A 20796-nucleotide genomic window follows, 5' to 3' on the forward strand; every position below is an offset into this window, starting at 1 on the left:
TACTATAGAGAGGATAGGCTCCCCAGACAATATGGAGGGTCTGGTATCAGTACTATAGAGAGGATAGGCTCCCCAGCCAATATGGAGGGTCTGGTATCAGTACTGTAGAGAGGATATGCTCACCAGCCAATATGGAGGGTTTGGTATCAGTACTATAGAGAGGATAGGCTCCCCAGCCAATATGGAGGGTCTGGTATCAGTACTATAGAGAGGATAGGCTCCCCAGCCAATATGGAGGGTCCTGTATCAGTACTGTAGAGAGGATATGCTCACCAGCCAATATGGAGGGTTTGGTATCAGTACTATAGAGAGGATAGGCTCCCCAGCCAATATGGAGGGTCTGGTATCAGTACTGTAGAGAGGATAGTCTCCCCAGCTAATATGGAGGGTCCTGTATCAGTACTATAGAGATGATATGCTCCCCAGCCAATATGGAGGGTCTGGTATCAGTACTGTAAAGAGGATAGGCTCACCAGCCAATATGGAGGGTCTGGTATCAGTACTATAGAGAGGATAGGCTCCCCAGCCAATATGGAGGGTCTGGTCTCAGTACTATAGAGAGGATAGTCTCCCCAGCCGATATGGAGGGTCTGGTCTCAGTACTATAGAGAGGATAGTCTCCCCAGCCAATATGGAGGGTCTGGTATCAGTACTATAGAGAGGATAGGCTCCTCAGCCACCATGAAGAATCTGGCATCAGTACTATAGAGAGGGTAGGCTCACCAGCTAACATGAAGGGTCTGGTATTAGTACTGTAGAGGGGTAGGCTCACCAGCCAACATGGCAAGCCTGGGATCAGTACTATAGAAAGGGTAGGCTCACCAGCCAACATGAATAGTATCAGTACTATAGAGAGGATAGTCTCCCCAGACGATATGGAGGGTCTGGTCTCAGTACTATAGAGAGGATAGTCTCCCCAGCCAATATGGAGGGTCTGGTATCAGTACTATAGAGAGGATAGGCTCCTCAGCCAACATGAAGAATCTGGCATCAGTACTATAGAGAGGGTAGGCTCACCAGCTAACATGAAGGGTCTGGTATTAGTACTGTAGAGGGGTAGGCTCACCAGCCAACATGGCGAGCCTGGGATCAGTACTATAGAAAGGGTAGGCTCACCAGCCAACATGAATAGTATCAGTACTATAGAGAGGATAGTCTCCCCAGCCAATATGGAGGGTCTGGTCTCAGTACTATAGAGAGGATAGTCTCCCCAGCCAATATGGAGGGTCTGGTATCAGTACTATAGAGAGGATAGGCTCCTCAGCCAACATGAAGAATCTGGCATCAGTACTATAGAGAGGGTAGGCTCACCAGCTAACATGAAGGGTCTGGTATTAGTACTATAGAGGGGTAGGCTCACCAGCTAACATGAAGGGTCTGGTATTAGTACTATAGAGGGGTAGGCTCACCAGCTAACATGAAGGGTCTGGTATTAGTACTATAGAGGGGTAGGCTCACCAGCCAACATGAATAGTATCAGTACTATTGAAAGGCTAGATTCAGCAACTAACATGAATGATCCGGTACCAATATTATAGTGTAAGGTGAAGGTTACCAACCAACATGGACAGTGTTTTATTAGTACTATAAAGTAAGTCTAAATTCACCAACCAACATGGAGGATTTTGTACCAGTAAGGTCTACAGTGGAGGAAAGCCCCTTTCCGTAACTGGAAGGGTTTAGAGGGTCCTCTCATTTAATCAGAATCTATAAGCAGGTTTTTCTATGTAATCTGTGAGCAGAATAATGTAGGTAAAGGTCCATGAATCACTTAGTTTACTGGGTGCAGCAGTTGTGATATAAGTTTTCCCTACTACAGATCTAGCAGAGTTCATAATATTGAGCCGTGTATAACCTCATCCACACCACTGATTAGCAGCTTTCTGTGTACATTGAATATTGACATAAAGCTGCTAATCAGTGCTGGGAGCATGGTTGGACTAGGAGGCATAAGGCATCTTTTCCTCCAATGATAATATGCTACTGATGGAACCCTAATTTTATTGAAACAGCAGCACACAGTCTAGTAAGTGACATATCAGGGTCTCAGTCCTACATGATGTTGCTCTCAAATTATGTAGCCAAACATTTCTGACAGATTCCCTTTAAGAGACAGGAAAAAGTCAGAAGTCCTAAAGGTGTGACTCACATCTATCAGACATTAGAGCTGTCCTATCCTGGTACAGTAGATTTGTCCTATCCTGGTACAGTAGATCTGTCCTATCCTGGTACAGTAGATCTGTCCTATCCTGGTACAGTAGATATGTCCTATCCAGGCACAGCAGATCTGTCCTATCCTGGTATAGTAGATATGTCATATCAGCCTGGTATAGTAGAGCTGTCCTATCCTGGTACAGTAGATCTGTCCTATCCTGGTACAGTAGATATGTCCTATCCAGGCACAGCAGATCTGTCCTATCCTGGTATAGTAGATATGTCCTATCAGCCTGGTATAGTAGATCTGTCCTATCCTGGTATAGTAGATCTGTCCTATCCTGGTACAGTAGATCTGTCCTATCCTGGTACAGTAGATCTGTCCTATCCTGGTACAGTAGATATGTCCTATCCAGGCACAGCAGATCTGTCCTATCCTGGTATAGTAGATATGTCCTATCAGCCTGGTATAGTAGAGCTGTCCTATCCTGGTACAGTAGATCTGTCCTATCCTGGTACAGTAGATCTGTCCTATCCAGGCACAGCAGATCTCTCCTATCCTAGTATAGTAGATCTGTCCTATCCTGGTACAGTAGATCTGTCCTATCCTGGTACAGTAGATCTGTCCTATCCAGGCACAGCAGATCTCTCCTATCCTGGTATAGTAGATATGTCCTATCAGCCTGGTATAGTAGATCTGTCCTATCCTGGTACAGTACATGTGTCCTATCCTGGTACAGTAGATCTGTCCTATCTTGCTACAGTAGATCTGTTCTATCATGGTACAGTGGATCTGTCCTATCCAGGCACAGTAGTACAATGTATCAGTAGAAGGATAGGTTAACATGTTACACTAAACAAAACTGGAAAAAAAAGTTAGAAAAGTTAGCATGTTACATTATATTTTTCCAGATGCTAGACATGTTAACAGAAACCCCATAGACCCCATTAAAGTCATATTGTGTAAGCAGAAATATTGACCAAGAATTAAACAAAGTAAAAAATATCAGTCTGAATTCCAGGCTATTAATTTGTGTCTCTTGCTACTAAAACAATATGTAGGGATGAAAGAGGGATTAACCCACAAGTTGCTCAAGCCTGGCAAGTGCTCCAGTTCAGTAATCCATGCCCCCTTGGACTTGATTAATGGATCCACCAAAAGCTTGAGTGCAGAACGCTGTGATGTAGCAAAACAATGAAGTCAACGATCAAGGCAACAATGTATTACTTTGGAAGGGTTTACTGGGGAGAGCTCTAGTACTTGCCTGATTTTGGACCACCCTCAGGGAAATTGCAAGCTTATTTGTATAAGCAACTGAACATTTTTTCCCATCCAGGTGCTAGAACCATCTGATAGATTCCCTTTAAGCCCATAGAGGATTGCGTGCACTGTCTATCCGTCACTTTCAGTTATGAGAGGTGTATGGCTGGTTTAATGCAGCGATAGATTGTGCACTCTGCAGAGTCTATATGACCAGCAACAGATTCTAGAGTTGTGGGGCAGTAATTATAACCTAAAATGTGACTATTAGAGCGATGAGAAACTGACACTAGGTTTATAGGTTTTCCAACTGCGATTGTAAGCAACAATGTTCCCATTAATAATAATAATAATAATAATAATAATAATAATAATAAGTTTTATTTCTATAGCGCCAACATATTCTGCAGCACTTTACAATTCAGAGGGGACATGTACAGACAATATGAGACAATACAAAATAACAAAATTAAGATACCAGGAGGAGTGAGGGCCCTGCTCATAAGCTTACAGTCTATGAGGAAATAGGGGAGACACAGAAGGTGAATGGTGGGGAGAAAAGCTTGTTATATGTGGTCCAGCCATCGATTTAATAGGGTATTCAAAAGCAGCTGCATGAACCCGTCGGTGAGAATTTATACAGGTACAGGGGACGAGAACTGGAAGTACATTTTTTTTTTGAAGGGCAGAAAGAGACTAGATTAGATGAGGGCAGTGAGGGGATAGGCTAGTCTAAAGAAATGCGTTTTTAGGGCCCGCATAAAGGTGTGGATTGCTCTTGTCTTGGTAGTGTGTTCCAGAGCAGAGGCACAGCTCGTGACAAATCTTGAAGACGGGAGTGGGAGGTTCGAATTGTTGAGGATGTCAGTCTTAAGTCATTAGCAGAGCGGAGGGCACGGGTGGCGTGATAGACAGAGATGAGGGAGGAGATGTAGGGTGGTGCGGAACCGTGGAGAGCTTTGTAAGTGAGAGTGATAAGTTTATATTGGATTCTGTAACGGATAGACAACCAGTGCAATGACTGGCAAAGAGCAGAGGCATCAGTGAAACGGTTGCAGAGGAAAATGATCCTGGCTGCGGAATTCAGAATAGATTGGAGAGGGGAGAGTTTAGTAACAGGGAGAACAATTAGTAAAGAGTTACAATAATCCAGGCGAGAATGAATGAGAGTGACAATAAGAGTTTTTGCAGAGTCAATGGTAAGAAAAGGTCGAATTCTTGAGATGTTTTTGAGGTGGAAGTGACAATCCATTGACTATGCAAAGATTTACAACAGTATTTATGTACCATAGTTATACATGTTCAAAGAAAGCAGACACAGCCAACTTCCAAAAGCTCCAGTGGTACTTGAAAGTGTAGCTGTACTACAAATGGGTAGTTTAGGGGGCACCATCTTACACAAAGAGCTATCACTGCATATAGGCAGAGTATGGGGCACCATCCTACACAAAGAGCTATCACTGCATATAGGCAGAGTATGGGGCACCATCCTACACAAAGAGCTATCACTGCATATAGGCAGAGTATGGGGCACCATCCTACACAAAGAGCTATCACTGCATATAGGCAGAGTATGGGGCACCATCCTACACAAAGAGCTATCACTGCATATAGGCAGAGTATGGGGCACCATCCTACACAAAGAGCTATCACTGCATATAGGCAGAGTATGGGGCACCATCTTACACAAAGAGCTATCACTGCATATAGGCAGAGTATGGGGCACCATCCTACACAAAGAGCTATCACTACATATAGGCAGAGTATGGAGCACCATCCTACACAACGAGCTATCACTGCATATAGGCAGAGTATGGGGTACCATCCTACACAAAGAGCTATCACTGCATATAGGCAGAGTATGGAGCACCATCCTACACAACGAGCTATCACTGCATATAGGCAGAGTATGGGGCACCATCCTACACAACGAGCTATCACTGCATATAGGCAGAGTATGGGGCACCATCCTACACAAAGAGCTATCACTGCATATAGGCAGAGTATGGGGCACCATCCTACACAAAGAGCTATCACTGCATATAGGCAGAGTATGGGGCACCATCCTACACAACGAGCTATCACTGCATATAGGCAGAGTATGGGGCACCATCCTACACAACGAGCTATCACTGCATATAGGCAGTGTATGGGGCACCATCCTACACAAAGAGCTATCACTGCATATAGGCAGTGTATGGGGCACCATCTTACACAAAGAGCTATCACTGCATATAGGCAGTGTATGGGGCACCATCTTGCACAAAGAACTATCACTATTACATGTTGAGAATATGGTGAGTTTTTACCATAAAATTTACACGTTGAGAAATTGGTGATTTCTTTTACCCCAGAATTTATACGTTGTTTTTTACCACAGAATTTATACATTGTTTTTTACCTTAGAATTTACACGTTGAGAATTTGGCTAGTTTTTTACCTCAGAATTTACACGTTGTTTTTTTTACCTCAGAATTTACACGTTTTTTACCTCAGACTTTACACGTTGAGAACTTGGTGAGTTTTTTACCTCAGAATTTACACATTGAGAAATTGGTGAGTTTCTTACATTACAAATTGTCAGACAAAACTAGGAGTGGAACCTTCAGGCAATGTCCACACATTGCATTTTTGCTGCATTTTGTTTTCATGAGTTTTATGCAAATTAAAAGCTGCTTTTTACAGTACCAGCAAAAGCTAGGAGACTCCAGAAATCTCATCCACACACACATTTGCTTTTTTTTTTCTGACTGAAATGGAAAACATTTCAGCAGGTCAATTCTTTTAGCTTTTTTTGCAGCTTTTTTTCCACCATTGAAAGCAATGAGTGAGTGAAAAAACGCAGATGTGTTTATACTGCGTTTTGTGGTGAATAAAACTAACTTTATTTAAACACGCACTTTAGACAAATAAGACACCAAATTATAGCAAAAAAAGCAGCAAAACCTGTATTTTGGAAGTAGCTCTTTTACTGACAGATTTTGCTGCAGAAAAAGCTGCAAAATAGCAAAGTGTGAACAAACCCTATAATAGAAACACAGGCATTACCTGCATTTTTTTTTTACTCACTCCTGGTTTTGATTTGAAAAATTCTGAGGTAAAAAATCTCATCAAATACTCAAGGTGTGCACATGGCTAAGGCCTTGTGCGCTTGCTGCTTTTTTTTGCTGCTTTTTTGGTGCAGTTTTGGGTGCAGTTTGTGGTCCTAAGGCCTTGTGCACACGTTGCTTCTTTTTGCCTGAAGTTTTGGTTGCAGAAAAAGAAGCAGCATGTCACTTCTTTTCTTTGTTTTTCCCTGTGTTGCCATTGACAAAGTTAAAAAAACGCAGGGGCAAAAATGCACCGAAACTGCGGCAAACACGCATGCTTTTTTTGAGGCGTTTTTCTGGCAGAGGGTGCGTTTTTTGCTGAACAATGTGCACACATAGCCTAATACACACTTCTGACGTAATATTTTTATCCAGTAGATAATAGTATAAGCCTTAATAGCCACCACTTTCTCCCATGTTGGGCAGTGTACAGGACCATCTCCACTCGCTGTTACATGGGATGGCTATAAGGTATAGTCACTTTGCTCCTCCGATCAGTCATCCTGACTGACATCTCATTAAGAATGAGTTGATTACAGCTTTACGAGACATGGTTCCTTAGGGGGTCTTATTATACCACTATGTGTGGTCACAAGGAACTCCACTAACAAGACCTTATTCTATGACCAATTATAATAGTTAGTTAATGAGTGTGATTAGGAATTACTTCAGCTCCTGATGGAGGTGTCACTAATGATGCATGGGATGCCATCATGTCTGATTTTTTTTCTGGTGTTTTTGCACATTTTTTTTCAGCAATAACTATGGATGGGTGTTTTCTGGGAGCCAATAAAGAACTATTAAATACCATATATTCACACCTTAAGTTTTCTATAAATGTGTAGGTTAATTACAAAAATTGTGCAAAATAACGCCTAAAAATGCCTTTGAAGATAGCCTAAACCAGTTACTTTTAGGTTGTCATTACCTCATTTCCATAATTAAAGCCTTTATCTTTAGCAAGAAAATGAGTATTTGAATCATCTTTCCGATTCTGTTGCTGATTAGTGGATGTTGATCTAACTCACCAAATGGCATGTGGCTTAGTAGTTGTTCCACAGTGGGATGCTGCCATCTGTCATTAACACCCCTGGCAAGCTGAGTACCGCATGTACTGAATGGAAGGAACTCCTGGCGTACGAGATTTACACAGATCTGAAACGCTAATTATATCCTATTTACAGGGCATGTAAACTGCAACCTCCATCCCTTTGTTATGCATGGATGAGAGGACAGACTGGTGCGCAAAGCTACAGCATTGCCAGATTGTTTTGAAGTGTTTATAGTATCACACTAATCTATGCTCTAAAAGATCGGCCATGTGATATAACGGGAATAAAAACAAAGTTAAAGGGGTCCAGCCCTTCACCTGAGGAACAGACAATGAGTGCAGCTGTACCGTCTGCGTATACATGAACAGTCTTAGTACTTTTTCCTGCACTGATGTCTTTAAACCCCCTATATAGGTATATGATAATCTATCATGATCTACACAAGATAAATCGTGCAGATACAGCTGGGGAAATAAGAATTGAACACATCACCAATTTACATGAATTTCTCACAAGATGTCGGTAACAACCCACCTATCCACATAGGCAAAGAAATCAAACCATACATGTCCACGAAAGAAGTTATGTTTAATATTGAGAAAAGACACAGAAAAAGTATTGAACACGCTTTGTGAAATGTATTTAATACTTCTTACAAAAGCATTTAATGGTGATGACAGCTTCAAGACACCTCATGAAACTAGTCGCATGCTCAGGTGTGATTTTGGCCTATCCTTTCACACAAACACTCTTCAGATCCTAAAGATTCTGCAGGCTTCGTCTATGAAATCTGAGCTTTAGTTCCTTCCATAAATTTTCTATTGGATTCAGGTCAGGTGATTGGTTGGGCCATTCTATCAGATTTATGTTCTTTCTGAAACCAATTGAGTTTCCTTGGGTGTGTGTTTGGGATGATTTTCTTGCTGAAATATCCACCCTTGTTTCTTCTTCATCATTCTGGTAGATGGCAGCAGATTTTAATCAAGACTGTCTCTGTACATTTGTCCATTAATCCTTTCTTCAATTATTTAAAGTTTGCAGTGCTGTATGCTGAAAAACAGCCCCATCCCATGATATTCCCATCTCCAGATTTCACTGTTGTTATCGTGTTTTTGGGGTGATATGCCTTTTGACTTCCAAACACGGTGTGTATTATGGCACCCAAAAAGTTCAATTTTGGTCTCATCTGACCAGACTATATTATCCTAGTATTTCACAGGCTTGTCTAAATGTTGGTGAGTAATTTTAAATGCACTTTAACATGCTTTTTGTTCAGCAATGGAGTCTTGCATGGTGAGGGTCCATACATGCCATGGAGGTTGAGGGCATTACTTATTGTTTTCTTTGAAACAATTCTACCTGCTGATTCCAGGTCTTTCTGTAGCTATCCAAAGGTTGTCTTTAGCTTTTGGATAACTCTTCTGATAATTCTTTTCCTTCTACTGTTTGACTCTTGTGGAGAGCATCTGGTCGTTTATGGTGAAATTATGTTCTTTCCATTTCCATATTATAGCCCCAACAGTGGTCACTGGAATTTTCAGTAGTTTAGAAATTCTTCTATAACCAATGCCATCAGTATGTTTTGGAACAATAAGATTGTGAAAGTCTTGATACAGCTCACTGCTTTTACCCATCATAAGAAGTTTCTTGTGTGGCACCTTGGTAATCAGGCATCTTTTTATAGGCCATCAGTTCAAACGGCTGATTTTTTTTCACTAAGTGGCAGGATTGCTTTCTATAAGAAGAAGAACTAGAGAGACAATAGCACAAATAGGCTCTTATCTTTAATAGATAAGTTGTACAATTGAAGGGATGTGCATAGCTGGCAGGGTTATGACCAGTCACAACTGCTGTGGAAGCATAACACGGCTGCAGCAACCCGACAATGGATAATGCTGAATGACTGGATGGAAGGGGTTAAACCGCGCTGCCTTAAGGCCCCTTTACACACTAAGACTTTCTAGCAATCCCACCAGCGATCCCAACCTGGCCGGGATCGCTACAAAGCCTCTGGTGAGCTGTCAAACAGGCAGACTTGGCCAACGTCGCAACAGCGATCCGGACCTGCAGAACGACCTAGCTAGTCATTGGGGACGTTGTAAAGCAGCTTTTTGAAAGGGAAGTCGCTAACGAAGTCGCTGTAAAGTCCCCTTTACACACTGAGACTTTCTAGCGATCATGCTGCACAGCGGGAAACAAAGGACCAAAGAATGGTCCTGAACGATTTGTAGCGATCAGCAACTTCACAGCAGAGGCCAGGTCGCTGATGTGTTTCACATACTGCAATGTCGCTGGGGAGGTCGCTATAACGTCACAAAACCGGTGACGTTACAGCGATGTCGTTTGCGATGTTGCAGTGTGTAAAGCCACCTTTAGAAATGAAGACCAAGAAGTGCTGATCCTGGATAATGATTTATTGTCTACGCATTTCGGAGCAACTTAGGAAGGAGTTGTTTTGCTCTGAAACGTGTAGGCAATAAATTATTATTCAGGGTCTGCACTTCTTGGTCTTCATTTCGACGGCAGTGCGGATTAAACCCTTCCATCCAGTCATTTAGGATTGCTTTCTAATTACTGATAGATTTCAGCTGGTGTTATGACTTTCCATAGCTTTTTGCACCTCTCTTTTTGCATGTGTTCAATACTTTTTCCCTGTCATTTCATATTACTACACATAACTTATTCTATGAATATCAATGGTTTTATTTCTTTGCCTATGCAGAGTGGATGGGTTGTTACCGACATCTGGTGATAAATTCATGTCAATAGCACATATATAAAAAGATATACTTTGAAAATTGGTGACGTGTTCAATACTTATTTCACTCTCTGTATCTATCTATCTATCTATCTATCTATCTATCTATCTATCTATCTTTATTTATTTATTTATTTTTAAGGCAGATGCAGAGGAAATGCTGCAAAGAATGATGTAAAAAATAGAAGTGTTGTTAGTTTGCAATTAATAAAGTATTAACACTTATTTTTTTGTAAGCATTTTCAATTTGCATCATTCTTTTCCTACACCTATATATATGTATTTCGTGATGCGATCAGTTCTATGGGCACCTATTCGATAGATAAACCTATGGTATTAAAATGTCTTCAGATTTTTTTGTTATTTAGCTGGAATTGCATGCATGATAATTTGTAATTTAGAGATGTCCAGATTGAGTTTATTATGGGGTTTTACGAGGGGCTGCTGATAAATTTTTGGCTTTGTGATCTTTTTTTGTTTCTATGGTAATGAATGTTACATCACATAAAAGCCTTATATGTCTAATATATGTTTTCAAACTTTTGTGTTTGTTGCTTATGGCAATGGTGTTCTACGCACGTGGAAAAACAAAATGGCGGAGTGTAATGCGATATTCACAGCAACTGAGAGCAGAAGAGTGATAAAATTCTTGTTTCTGCGAGGAAAGTCTGCGAAGAATATTCATGGTAATATGTCGCAGACATTGGGGGATCAATGCCCTTCATATTCCACAGTTCAGAACTGGGCTGCCAAATTTAAAACAGGCCACTTCAGCACCAATGATGCGGAATGTTCTAGACGACCGAGAGTGGTTGATATTCCGGAGATCGTCGACGCTGTGCACAACCTCATACTGGAGAATTGACAAATTTCAGCTAAAGCAATAGCAGACATCATGGGGATTTCCCGTGAATGTGTTTCTGTCATTATCCATGAACATTTGGACATGGGGAAGCTATCTGCAAAGTGGGTCCCCAAATGTTTGACAACAGATCAGAGAAGCATGCGAGTGAAAACTTCCCAGTCCATTTGTCAGCGTTTCCGGACTGATAAGAACTTCCTGGATTGACTGGTCACTATGGATGAGAACTGTATTTATTTGTATGACCCTATAAACAAGGAGCAATCAAAAGAGTGGAGGCACTGTGGTTCTCCTCGTCCAAAGAAGTTCAGGGTGCAATAATCAGCCACTAAGGCGATGGTGTCTGTATTCTGGGATAAGGTGGGCGTGCTGCTAGTTGACTACCTTCAAAAGGGTTCCACCATCAATGCAAGGTATTACATTGACGTTTTAGACCAATTGAAGGCAGCTCTGAAGAACAAAAGGCGCGGCAAGCTGTCCAAAGGAATCTTGTTCCTGTAAGAAAATGCCTCTGCTCACACTGCACTAGCGACCACAGCAAAACTGGTAGAGCTGGGCTTCCAGCTGGTTGACCACCCACCTTATTCACGAGATCTAGCTCCTTCCAACTATCATCTGTTTCTAAACCTGAAGAAACACCTCAAGGGTACCAAATTTCACACCATTTCTGATGCCATAGCTGCTACGGATGTCTGGTTTGAGGCACAACCAAAATCCTTCTTTTTGCTAGGCTTACAGAACTTGGAATACCGATGTAAGAAGTGTGTTGACATCAGTGGAGAGTATGTGGAATAAATGTAAAGTTTCATCATCCTATCTCGTTTCTTTTTGGGTAAAGCCAAAGACTTATCAGTCACTCGTATAAATCATTATAATTCTCTGGCTAAAACACTGTCACAGTACTAGATTAAGAGTATCTGCACATGTAATCTTAAACGCGGATGTACGCGCATCTTTTCTAAAGCAGAAGACGAAAAATGCCAGCAGTGTTTTCCCTGATGCCTCTTTTCAATCGTATTTTTGGATTTCTTTTGAACCACCAGTGTTTTTTTTATACAATTTTGGATAAAGATAGTGCTATCCAAGTGTAAGTAGCCAGAAGAGTGGACCATTCACTTCTTTTAGCTGCTTCACACCTTCTGAATATTCAAGCGGTTAAAAGAAGTGACAAAATATGGAACATGTGCACTTCAAGTTGTTTTCACATGAGACGCATGTATTCATTCTTTCTGGTGTTTTTCTTATCTCTTTTTCAGGCGGGCTGCAGGCGGAATCTACCTGAAAAAGAAGCCATGCACCCATACCTTTAAGGCTTCTGCCACACTCACGTGAAATTCACGCACGTGCCGAGAGACACGTATTTTCCCTGCGTGTTGCGTGCAGGTAAGTACGTGTCTCTGGTACGTGCGGGACACGTGTGTTCTACGTGTGCTATCCGCGATAGCACACGTAGAACCGGTAATTATTATACTCACCTGGTCCTTCCTGATGTCCGCGCTGCTGTCCGTGGTGCTGATCCTCGGTCTCCAGCCCTCCCGTCTCCCCGCTGCTGCTGCTGCCAGGCAGTGAAGTGAATATTCAATGAGAATAATGAGCGGCGGTCGGCAGCAAGAGGCAGCAGCGGCAGAGACAGGAGGGCTGGAGAAGGTGAGTTAATGTTTTTTTATTTTTCACTGACATGTGTGGTTTCTCCGGTGCGTGTCACACGGGACCGCATCCAGACTACACCCGTGTGGTACGGGTGCGGGCCGTGTGACACCCGTGCTGCAGGAGAAATCACTGACATGTCAGCGCTTTCAAAAAAGCACACACGTACAAACGCACACGGACACACGTTCCGTGTGGTTTTACGTGTGTGTGCCTGCTACAATAGGGTAGCATTGGTTAAAGTGTCTCCGTGCCGCCGGTACGTGTAAAAAATGACAAACACGTGCCGGCAGCACGGATGTGTGGCGCTAGCCTAAGATGGTTTCCCACTTTGCTTTTTTTGTTGCAAAAATAAACTTTTTTTCTTCCCTATGAACGTTGTTTTTGCTTGTCATCATTTTTTTTAACAGCTGTTTTAGGTGTGCTGTTTCTTATACTCTTTTTCATAATTATATTAAGTCTGTATAAAAAAATTATACAAAAAGGTTTAAAAAAAACTGTGAAAATTTAATAGCACCACTTGTAACCAAACACATATGTATGCAAATTCAACACTATTTCACTTCTCCACCACCTGGTCTCAGTGCCCAAGATGATCACATTTCAATTCTCTTATGAAACTTTCCATATAGCAAAGGGGTAACATTTCTATAAGTTGCAGTCCCCTTGGGTGATATAGCAATTAAATAGTGAGTGTAAAATGTCATTATCGGTAGTATTCTGTGTTTTAGGTGTTTCCAGTAGGTAGACCAGTAATATTTTTTCCATTTTGAGCATTCTTATTCATCCACATTGTAGTAGTTTTAATATCTCAGTCTCTTTACACTGATCTTGTATTTAAGAGCAGTAATACATTTACATTCCAGCTATGGAGGTGGAATTTAAAAATGTAGTTGTAAAGGTGTAAAGCAGGGGTTCCCATTCAGTAAACCTGTGCAGGAAATGTCACAAGGAGGTTTTTACAAACATCACTGAGTGTTGTGGCATCGTCAGGATCTGGAGAGACTACAGATTCTGGCACTCTGCTTGCTAATTTCTCTGACGTCTGTGATCAGCACAGGCAGACTCAGGCGTTAACCCACAGATTGGTAGTTCATAATAGGTAGTAAGTAAGTAAGAGTTAATCTCTGCTGGATTGCTTGTTAGTCTCCTTTGATCACATGCTGTGGGGGAGCCAGTCACATTGACTTGCCTCCTATTTATGCTGGCTGGACCCTTCCTTTAATGCCAGCTATAGTTTATTTATACTGGTCTGGTGAGGTGTTGTGATCCAGGCTTACTGGTGGTTATAGTACTTTATTGCTGTGAGAGATTGTAGTGTTAAGCCTTGTTGTCCTTTTGTAGCTGCCTTCCTTCTCTTGCTTTTCTCTCTAGTTTTTTACTGTTTGTTCCTATGAATTTGCATTGTGTCTAAGCTTTGTTTTTTTCCTTGTCTTTATCTGCGTTACCATATCACTCCTGTCCCTTCCTTCCCTTTGGGGGTAACTGATTAGGTCTGGTCAGGAGAATAGCAAGTAATGAGACTATGGCGTCTCCACCATCAGGGGTAATCCAGAGGTTAGGGATAGCCTAGGGTCCTCTAGTATGAGGGACAATATAGGAGCCCATGTCACTCTCTATCCTACAGTTAGATTGTGACAGGAAACCTGTTAATCTGAGTGCATTTGCAACAGCTCCATTGGACTGGAAGATGTTCTACTGATAGCAGAGGAATATCATATGCAAGTGCATTCAGCTTCACACACTGGCCACATGTAGAAATTAGAACAGACTTGTGATGACATACTTCATCCTCAGGGATGTTAGATGGTAGTCATGGAATGAGCACTACCTTGTAACAAGCAGTTGGATGCTCTGATATTTCGAGGAAATCTTTAGGAAAAATGCTTGAGTCCCTCAGTGACTTCCTTTATATTTGAGTACTTGAGTCATGGCCATCCGAGCATCAACTGTCCGTTATGAGCACCTGAGCATGGTAGTGCTTGCTCATCAGTATTAGATAGTAATTTCATCGATTTCATGGTAGCAAATAGAGAAATGTTAGAGTTAGAGTATGAGTATGTGCACCACCACACCACTACACAGAAGACTTTGGGAGTGATAATGCTTGGACCCAAGAAATTATATTTTTTAACTCTTAAGTAGATAAATATTGCATTTATTTAATAGGACAAACTCTTTAATAGTTCACTATACTGAAACTGAGACAGTTTAACTCTTTGAAATAGATGTGATTAAAATTCCAACTCTGTGAAACGCCATAGCAAATTGGTACAGCTCACGTTTCTTATGCCTGTTAGCATTTGTTCCCATCCTAGTATTATTATTATTAAAATGTTAATAACAGTTGTGCACTGACTAGAAAACGAATTAAATCTGATTTCTTGTTATTTAATTTAATTCTCAACCCAGTTGCTTAAGGTCATGTTGGTTTTAGGTGCATTTAACAAAAGCTGGAGCGATAAGTGTCGTTCATACTAACTCATTAAAAAGGACATAAATCTTGGACATTGCTGGCATCTTGCGGTGTAGCTTGTAAGTCTCTCTGTAGACTTAAAGGATATGGATAAGTTTGGATGCATTTTTTTTTACTTAAGTGTATGTATTTTTTAACTTAAAAAAATGTTCCTGCAATTGGATGTCTTTAAAGATTTTGTACTTATTTATAATATGCCTCTCTGTTGCAAACTACAGAATGGGTTAACTGAGAATCCATCAGTGAGTTAGTTCTGACCGATGAGTATATAAACCTTCTTCCGATTTCCTCCTAATTGATTTGTGACCACAAAGTTGAACTCAAAAGTCAATTGGGACGAGCTCAGAATACCTAAGGTAAGAGTCATAAATAATGATGATCAAAAAGATTTGTAGGACCATAGTCCATCAACCGCATCAGTAGTCCTTGGCTGCCAGAAAGGAGCACTGCAAACCTCCTCCTCCAACCGGAAAACCCTGGTGCCTCTTCTCATTAGGAGACCAGTGCGTCATTGTATTTAAGGCGCTATGCAGGGATGACATTATGATCAGCCTACTAGTCAGAAGACATGTCGAAGATGCCGACAGGGTAGGTTCATAAAGCTTTAGTCCAGTGGCCACCATCATTTTGATCATCTCTAGTCATGAAGTTTCACTGCTGAATTGTCAAACTCATTCTGCAGCAAGCTGCAGAGACTTTAGCAGGCAAGCGGTGCCACATTTTTAGTGATACCCAACAGCAGGGGCAGACATATCATTGGTGCAACCTTTGCGGCCGTACAGGGGCCCATTTCTACCTCAAAAACTGAAGGAGTTGCTCATGATGAGCTGTTGGGTTGAAAGAGCACAGATATTGTTCTTACACATGGGCCCTCTTCTGTCTGTGTCCGCTATTTCCCAACTGCAAACATTTTTTTTAGACAAAAATACATGAATGTCCTTGAAGGTCTCCATACTCTTTAATTGATCCTATCTGTATAGCAGATATACCGTAACAGCCGGGAGCCTGGTGACACAAGGGGTTACCGTCATTGATCTGGGAGTTTCATATATGAAGGGTTCTTGTAATAATGGAGGGGTAGAGAGCAGAAAAAGTGATACACGTGACAATGTTTGTGTCTTCTGATTATGTTAAGTGTGAAATTCATGAGTAACAAATAGTGATGGATTTTTGCTTGTATGGTGGATCCCCATGCTTGCTTGTTACAGTCCTGCAAACACAATACCGCTACGAATAACTTGAAATAACAAAAAAAAAAAAACCAGAAGATCCGAAAAGCAATTGATTAAGGGACAGAAATAATGGACAGGTTATCCTAAATTGTCTTTAGGTAGATGTTTTTGTAGAGTCAAATGTCTCCTGACAAGGATTGAATGCAATTTTGAGCAAAATCTGTGTAAAGAATAAGCTTTGTAGGAATATAAATTAACAATCTCCCCAATTCTCAAATTTCTCAGTTTCATCCTTCAAAAACATAGCTCTAAAACTATTATAAAGCAGTTGTATGGCAGAAACAAGTTCTAGTTATTGACTCTATATTTATTATTACATTATTTTGACAACAATTTTAGTTTTTTTAATCCATTTTATATTCTTTCATTCTGCATTTTAACATTGCATACTATTTTTTACCTTGCCTTTTAGATGAAGCACATGCATGTCCTTCTTTTTCTTTTTGACTAATCTTGGCATCTTTCATAATTTTTTTTTCAGAAAACTATAACTATGCATCTTCCAATTTAAGTGCCAGCCTATCACTGGGTGTGATGAATTCTTCATTATCAGCTCCATGCCATGGTGTTCAGTCATCAAACCCAATCATTTCCATTATTCCATCAGCAAGTCATTCATCTGGATATGGAGGGAATCCTGAGAATGAAGCCTCTGGATACTACTTATCTCCGAATATAAGGCCTAATGGAGCACCGTTAGAAAGTCCTAGAATTGAAATCACTTCTTGTCTTGGGATTCATAGTGGCAATAACCAGTTTTTTCACGAAGGTGACGTAGAAGAATCCATACCTAAACGAACACTTTCTACTGCTACGCTGAACTTACCAAATGTTGACACCTATCGAGACCCTTCTTGCTTGAGTCCGGCAAGCAGTCTGTCTTCCAGAAGCTGTAACTCAGAAGCTTCCTCATTTGAATCAAATTATTCTTATCCATATACTTCCCCTCAGACCTCTCCATGGCAGTCACCTTGTGTATCCCCCAAAACCACTGAGCCAGATGAAAGTTATCACAGAAATTTGGTGGCCTGTAATTTGATAAATTCACCCAGGCATTCCCCGTCAACATCTCCCAGGACAAGTATTTCAGAGGAAAACTGGCTCACTGCTCCAAACTCACGTCCTACATCTCCATTCAAAAGAAAATACAACCTTAATGGTAGGCAGACCTCCTACTCCCCACACCACTCTCCTACTCCATCACCTCACAATTCCCCCAGAGTTAGCATCACTGAGGAAACCTGGCTAGGGAACACTCACCAGTATACAAATTCGGCCATAGTGGCAGCTATTAATGCCCTGACCACTGACCCCATAGATATGAATGATGGCATTCCAATCAAATCCAGGAAAACAGCAATAGATCACACTCCGACCATGGCTCTCAAAACCGAGCCCATTTGTGATGAACATGACTCGCTGTCACTCACCACTGATTTACCATCAGAAGACTTCTATCACATCAGGAAAGCAATGCCCTGCGATCAGTTTTTATCAGTACCACAGCATCCATATCACTGGGCCAAACCAAAGAGCATTTCCCAAACATCCTATATGAGGTAAGACATTAAAATCAAATATATTGAACATTGATGTGTATAAGTACAGATGTAACTGTTGCTTTTGTTAGATTTCAGGGTAAAATGCCACCAAATGGTAGATTGTATAGATAATTGTACTCAATATCTTTTATTGTAAAGACTCTTCACCTTTAGTAAGTAAAGTCTTTTCATTTGCAAATTCTGTTTTGAACATGAGCAGGATTTGATAAATTTAGTAGTTTTTTTTTCTAATGTATGCAATATACAGGGACCTCAGATGCTCGTTTGAGATGGACAACACCTTCCAATGTACAATGGCCTAGTTCTTATGTCTTTTGTCCGATGTAGGTATTTTTAGTGATAGATAGGCATAGACACTCACTCTTTGCCTTGCTAAAGAAACTGAGGGTAGAGGTGCTCGACTGGCCAAGCATTTCTCCAGACCAAAATCCTAATGAGCATCTGTGGGTCATCCTCAAACGGAAGGTGGAGGAGCACAAAATCTCTAACATCCACCAGCTCCGTGATGTCGTCATGGAGGAGTGAAGAGTATTCCAGTGGCTTCTGTGAAGCTCTAGTGAACTCCATGCTCAAGAGAGTCAAGGCAGTGCTTGCAAATAATGGTGGCCACATAAAATATTGACACTTTGCGCACAATTTGGCCATTTTCACTTAGGGTTTACACACTTTTTACCAGCGGTTTAGACATTAATGGCTGTGGGTTGAGTTACTTAGACGGTACACCAAATTTATACTGTAATATAGGCTGTATGTACACTGACTACTTTACATTGTATCAAAGTGTCATGCACTCTGTTATTCCATGAAAAGATATAAGAAAATAGTTACACAAATGTGAGGGGTGTACTCACTTTTGTGATATACTGTACACTATATAAAAGATTCTACGTAATATGTTAGTTGAAAGCTTTGATATTTGACTGCAGATGGACAGATGGTTATAAGAAGTGCAAGGCCATTAAATACGCTCTGAATGTAATTTTCCTTCCTTTCAGATGTTAGGTCTACTGAGGTAGACAGTGTTGACAGTCCCCATTTAATAAAGGCAGGAGCTGCAGATCATGAAACACATGATGTATGAGGAACATATGAAACAGATAAAGACTTTGCATTCTTGAGTCAGAATTAAGGCATACACATTCCACGTCTCCCAAAAAATAATGTATCAAATTTTAGACAGGCTATTATCCTATTTTGAAGTAGCCCCCATTAGAATTGAAGGTTTGTTGGCTTCAAAACTCACCGTGTTCCCTATGAGGATATTGTCTGCATATTTCCATTTCAGCCCCCGAAATACATAAATCTCCATCAAGGGATAGAAAAAACATTGAGTCAACTCTATGCCTTTGTAGCTGGGATATATATTGTCTGGCAGGCTCCCTAGGCAGGGAGGGGGTTAAACCATGAAACGATAGTGACCATGAAGCCTTAGTTTGTAGGATGGTTCAACATTAAGGGTGCTGAGGCCATATTTCATAAAATGTTTCAGCTTTTTCAGAAGCCGAACGTGTCAAATATTTACATTACTCAAATTGATCTTCCTACATTCCACATCTGGGCTGATGTGACTCATGCAAACAACTACATGTGGGTATATGTGAGAAATAGTTTCTGCTCATGTTCCCATCATGCATTTTTTCTTATGTAGATATAAATTGTTAAAGGGATGGGAGGCAATATAAAAAGATGTGTGCATGATTTACAAATGGAAGTGAATAACGAAGAATAAGATACTCATAATATCTGGATTTTTGGTTGGTCTCATGGTCCAGGAAGCTCCACATCACCTTTCATCCTGATACAGGCAGTGTTCATCCCTCTGTTTTGTGGTTGAAGAGGGTTGGTTGCATGGCTCCTTAAACTGTGTTTCACCAAACAAAAAACCTAACATGATTTTACATTTTTGGAGTATGCTTGAAATATAAGCTCTACTCCAAATATAAGCCCTAGTTACAGTCAGTGCTGGTGTCATGGGGAGTCAAACTGTGCAATTTCTCAGGGCCTTTACTCTCTTGGGATCCCAGCAGGCGTATTCCAAGGTTCAGATTGTTTAAGGACCTGTGAAATTTCACAGGGCCCCAATTCTACGAGGATTGTGGCTGAATCCCAGTAGGCAGAAGGACCTGTAGGCATGACCGGCTTGGTTAGTGGGCGTGACAGCTTGTTTGGTGAGCGTGGCATTCCTCCCGTCCACCATACTGATGCACCCCCCCAATCTGGGAGTCTTACCCCCAGACCACCGCTTCTATTATAATCAACTTTATGCCCACATGAACTTAGAAATGTGGTACTCTATGGTTAAGTAGCCACAGTAACACCTGGTAGGTGCAGGAAGGGATTTCCACATTAAGAGAATTCACATGACATACACACAAAAACAGACTCATTCAGAACACTCCACTAAACCGTGGTTAGGGTCAAGTGCAGCTGAACTTGTATAGTGGTGAGCACTGTCACTGAAACCAGCCTGGGGCTGGAGCTTAGGGGGTGAGGTGTCTGAGGTGAGTGGGGGGGAAGCCAGTTAGTTCCAGTCAGAGCCAGTTAGTTCTAGTCAGAGTCAGTCAAAAGAGACAGTTGGCAGAATCAGTTGAGTCGAGTGAAGTGGGAGATGATCCCTTTAAAATGCTCATTAGGACTTAATGTCTAAACACACAGGCACTATGGCGTTTTTATAATTGACAAGTAAGGCAGTTATCCCTCTCA

At 41.2% G+C, this 20796-nt stretch overlaps 1 protein-coding gene across 7 annotated transcripts in view; it reads left to right on the forward strand.

Annotated features, from left to right (window-relative positions):
* The window catches only part of NFATC1 (nuclear factor of activated T cells 1), a 290798-nt gene that overhangs the window by 11043 nt on the left and 258959 nt on the right, over positions 1–20796 (forward strand). For all 7 annotated transcript variants that reach the window (XM_075314651.1, XM_075314653.1, XM_075314657.1 and 4 more), the window contains exon 2: positions 17013–18090. In XM_075314651.1, the coding sequence (XP_075170766.1) occupies positions 17013–18090 (1078 nt within the window). The remainder of the gene's footprint in view (positions 1–17012; positions 18091–20796) is intronic.

The sequence above is a fragment of the Anomaloglossus baeobatrachus genome, chromosome 6 (assembly GCF_048569485.1).
Source record: "Anomaloglossus baeobatrachus isolate aAnoBae1 chromosome 6, aAnoBae1.hap1, whole genome shotgun sequence".
Classification (NCBI taxonomy): domain Eukaryota; kingdom Metazoa; phylum Chordata; class Amphibia; order Anura; family Aromobatidae; genus Anomaloglossus; species Anomaloglossus baeobatrachus.